This window comes from Echinococcus granulosus (assembly GCF_000524195.1).
Source record: "Echinococcus granulosus chromosome Unknown EG_S00058, whole genome shotgun sequence".
NCBI classification, from domain to species: domain Eukaryota; kingdom Metazoa; phylum Platyhelminthes; class Cestoda; order Cyclophyllidea; family Taeniidae; genus Echinococcus; species Echinococcus granulosus.
In genome coordinates, this window is record NW_020170438.1 from 481,493 (window position 1) to 486,090 (window position 4,598).

Here is a 4,598-nt window from a genome sequence, read left to right on the forward strand (position 1 = left end):
TGGCTACAACAACTTCGCATGGACAACGTCGGATGGGTAATGCTTTATAGGAAGTATGTACTGGACATCGATTGCCTTGGGTGATGGGATTAGGTTATTACGTTTAGATGACAGGCTGCTCGTCGATAAACACTATCATTAGAGTGGTTTGATTAGGCCTATACATTCTTACCCCAAATCGGAGCACAAAGTCACTAATGGAAGAGACCAGTGGGTCAGCTGTGAGACAGTTTAGGATATGGCACGGCTTTTGGGCAGGGTTGTCAAAGAGATGTCATTTTCGGCAAGCTGAGACTGCGACTGTTGATGGCAAAGGAGACATTTAAACAAATAAAGTCGCGTCTGTGAAACTGTTTTAAAATCGACGTCAGAAATTGTAAGCATTCAGGTGGTATGTAAGCCAAGGAAATTGAATGATGTACAAGTCATTGTCTCATTTAATCTTTACTGGAGTTGATTGCTGGTGAATTTCTACCGAATGATCATTTCAGTCAGGTTATTCAAATGAGTTTCACTTCGCATTTCACTTTGCAAATTTAGAGTCAACTGAAAATAAATCTTTATTCGCTGAATAATGGAGCCTGATTTTATTCAGAGGCTTGAACATGAGAACCCCTATTTAATGCAATATGTCAGCGGAAGGCGTTGCAAATGCGTTTTTCACTCAAATGCATTTCAAAAGCTTTCACTCTGGTAATGTTAATTCTAACTTAACAGACCATAAATGCAATCGGATTTTTAGAACCCATCAAGTCACTCTCGGCTTTTTAATTAAAAACCATTTCCATAAATGATCAGAATCGACTGAGGAGTGAGATCGTTAAATTCCACAAGTTCAGTAATACGATTGGCCTGTTACCTTCCAAAGTTGCAAGCTAAAATTTTTCCATTAAAATGGATTTTCTTGATTGCCCAAGTGTGAACGAAAGAAAAGCAAAGTCGGATAACCTGAATTTCCCAGCTCAATCAGTATCTGACCAATCGAAATACTCCCCGGTTCAGTAATTGCAAAAAGAAGCAAACCAACTTCCAGTCTAGATGTTGCTCATTGGTATGTCTAACCCCTGTGCACTAGTTTTAATCTCCACTTTATTCTTAGGCTGCCGGATCTATTTTCAGAAACTACATATCACGGCAATTCTCACTGCTTTCCCTCTCCTTGTCAGTGCTGCGAAATGCTTTTGAGTTCACTTCAAAATCTAGTCCTGTACAATGGGAGCGTCATTCAATGCAGTCTTCGATTTACATAATGGAGACAATAAATGGGATGGCATCAGGTAAGTTGCAGGTGACACCGGCAAAACTGCTACCAAGGCCGGTTTTAGCAATCGAAAAAGTAATATATCGCTTTCCGTTTTTCAATTTTAAGAAAGATAAATCCTATCGATGTGTTTTAACGCCATTAGCGCAACAATTTTTGGTAAGCAAGACTACAACCTATATTAATCTCTTTTATCGTGGATTCCCATGCATGTGCCTGTGTGTGTTTCTGTGAGATTGTGATAACTCTCTCAATTACAGACAAGGCCAAAACGTGCACTAACAGTTTGCGGACTTGTCCTGTTTTAATTATATTCGTCAGTGCCCAAATGCACCGCGATATCCTATCATGGAAATCTTGTGACGGGTGGAGAAGTGAGACCTGGCAAGCAAGATTTCACCAACATTGATGATTCTGGTCAGTACTGAAGGATGTGGGAGTCCACTTTTACACGCCGACGGGTGAGGTGTAGAAGTCGCTAAGAGGAGCACGGCTCTTAATTTGAACTGTAGATACTCTTTTGCTTTAACACCCTATAAATGAGGAACATGCAGTGATGGAAGTGAAAGATTATATGACCTTTGCATGATTTTTGTCTTGCATATTGGTGTGAGAACAAACTACTCTATAATATGCAAGAATTTGTTTGCTAACCAATAATCTTACCGAAATTGTAACAAATTTGTAGTCAAACCAGTTTGCCTTTAAGGTGATACGAATATTTGCAGCCTACCAATTGCCGAAGGAACGGGTGGCTACTACATGGCAATGTATGGGTGTAGTAACCCGTGAAACCACTGCGTGTGGTCCATCCATTGCGGTAGTGACGGCAACGCAAACCGACTCACCTCACTAAAGTACTGCCAACGTACCTGCACTGGGTTCCTAAAAGAGAAATAATCTTCCTTTGATTAATGACACACTTTCAATTTACATAATTTTCTGTTTGTCAACCAAATAAATAAGCGATTGCTCATTGAAGACTTGACTTGTCAATTGATTATTTACCTGATATTGGGACGCATCGGAACTAACCTACAATTGCAATTGATACTGAACTTGTCGGGAAAGGTGGTTGACTTATAGCTCTACACTTAATAGTTTAATTTGGGTGCCATCTGCATTGTGCGGTTAAGACGATTACGTGCTACTCATTTTTTGATGCCATTAGTATTCATCAAGATCATATCAAATTAGTAAATCAAACAGTTGACTATCGAATCTGAAGACACAAATACTAAAAAGTGATGTACTTAATTTAATCAGAGGAGCATCATGTGGACACATTTTGAAAAATTTTTAGCCCTACGCTAATAATAATAGCTTTAGAACTCCAGCATTGAAGGAAAGGTGCCACTCTGGATGCATGCTGTTTAACGTATAACAGTGTGACCGACTGAGAATAAACAGCATTCAAATAATTCAAAACGGTCCCTCAACAAAAATCATTGTACATGAATTATTGCATGCTTTGACTAGTTCATCAATGATCCTATGCCAAATGTCAACCTGAGGTGAAGTCCACTTCTGATATCACATTGTACAAGACTAATCAGCCAACTGTAAATGGAAAACTTCTTGAATGGTAAAGTTAATGGCCTCCCTGTTGCAGTCGATTTTAGGGGCATTGGTTTCATCAGCTAGGCGCGGTACTTCATTTGCTCACATAGGTAAGTAGTAAACCTACCCACGATCAATGCACAATGAAAACTGGACTTGCCCTTTAGAACTCACCCAAAACTTATCCATACTTGCAGGATTTATCTGTCATATAGTTGTTTTTTTCTTTTTGAATAAAACAAACATTTTAGAGTTGCAGACCCATGTAAAAAGGAATGCGATCTAGGAGACGAATGGTCTGGGCAAACTAAAATATAGGGCTCATTCAATGCAAAAAATATTGCAGTGTACAATGAAGGATACCTCAACGTGGACAAGCTCTTGCTCCTGGGATCTGCAAACCAGAGGTTAATAATTATATATCAAGGCATACAAATTGGTAAATTGAAAAGTTCCCACGAAATCCTACAAGTCACTAAAAATATTAATAATTAAATGAATGAAGGGAAGTAAGCAAATTAGCTTAGCTGCAGGTACGACTAATTGGCATTGAAGTTGCACATCTTGTCGTCCCATCTGTTGCGTATGCGTACTGTCTCGGAGGCTTTGCTGAAGTCTTCACATGCCTTATCGTTTTAGCTTGAGGGGATAAGGCAGGTCATTTGGATGGCGTGATAAGACTCCAGGTCAAAATCGACACCACGTCGAAAATGGGTAACAATAGCAGATAATTCACAAGTTTTATGTACGCCATGAATAAGCTTTCGTTTATCAATCTCGGTGTCATTCCTTCCTAGACATTTACATCTTGACAAGCTTTTCAAATGGGCGTAAGCTACTGGCCTTGAACACTCGGTCGACTTGGTGCGGCCAGCCGTGAGATGGTGCAGTGCCACGGCACAGCCACATCAACTTTACTACGGCTCTTCTTTTCTCCTCATTAGTGACAGTTTTATTTTATATAGGAATGAACTGCTGAGTGTGCAGGCACCCGCCACCATGTAGTTCTCAATGTCGCTTAGAAAAGCGCCCAAAATGTCTCGCCCCTACTCACTTCTTGCGCTAAACTAATTGAGCAACTGATGTATTCTTCTGTGTCGACAAACTAAATACGCCCCTGTGTCCAAGTAGGTGTGCTATTTTCTGCCACTCTTATCAGTGTGGGCCTAGCGACTTACTGTTATTCTCCGTATGTGCCTTGTGTTCCCACGCCCTTTAGTGAAGACTAAGTAGAGCAAAGCATTAACCTCCTAGTCCATCCACACCGCTGTTACAACATAGAGAACTAGTTGAACGTCAGGAGAAATTGGGTCATTTGAGTCTCAGGTAAGTAAGTTAATGTGCTGTGTTGTCAACCCAGTGATATTGTCACTAATTGCACCTCAATCAATTCGCAAACATAACGACGTGCAATCCGATAATCACAAATTCAGCACATTGCAAGCCATTTATGCACTACCAATTTCTCCAAAAACACGACGATAAAGTGCTACGTTAGGTCGTTTAAGGAGTACTTGCAAAGAAGTAGCCAAACGGAGAAGCAATTTGTCAAGAGGGGGTAAGAGATAGTAGCATTGCGCAGACCATGCCAACTCAGCTTTGTACAGGCACAGTCAATTTAAATAAATTGGGTAGCCTCGATGAGTTGCGTGAGCTACGAGACCTCCTCACTTGACACCGTCTCAACCTCAATGATTTGTCAAATGGACTCGTCCGATTAATGTGAATTCCTAGAGAATAAACATGTGCTTGAAAGCATGGAAGCAGAATCGCCGAT

General features: G+C 40.4%; 1 protein-coding gene across 1 annotated transcript in view; it reads left to right on the forward strand. All coding sequences in view use genetic code 11, as the record gives it.

The window, feature by feature from the left end:
- Positions 1 to 574: 574 nt before the first annotated feature.
- Positions 575 to 4,598, forward strand: part of EGR_06530 (hypothetical protein) — a gene marked incomplete at both ends in the record, with an annotated part of 5,370 nt that continues 1,346 nt past the window's right edge. Inside the window, 2 exons of the mRNA XM_024495779.1 lie at positions 575 to 693; positions 1,204 to 1,420. Coding sequence (XP_024349843.1) covers positions 575 to 693; positions 1,204 to 1,420 — 336 coding nt within the window. The remainder of the gene's footprint in view (positions 694 to 1,203; positions 1,421 to 4,598) is intronic.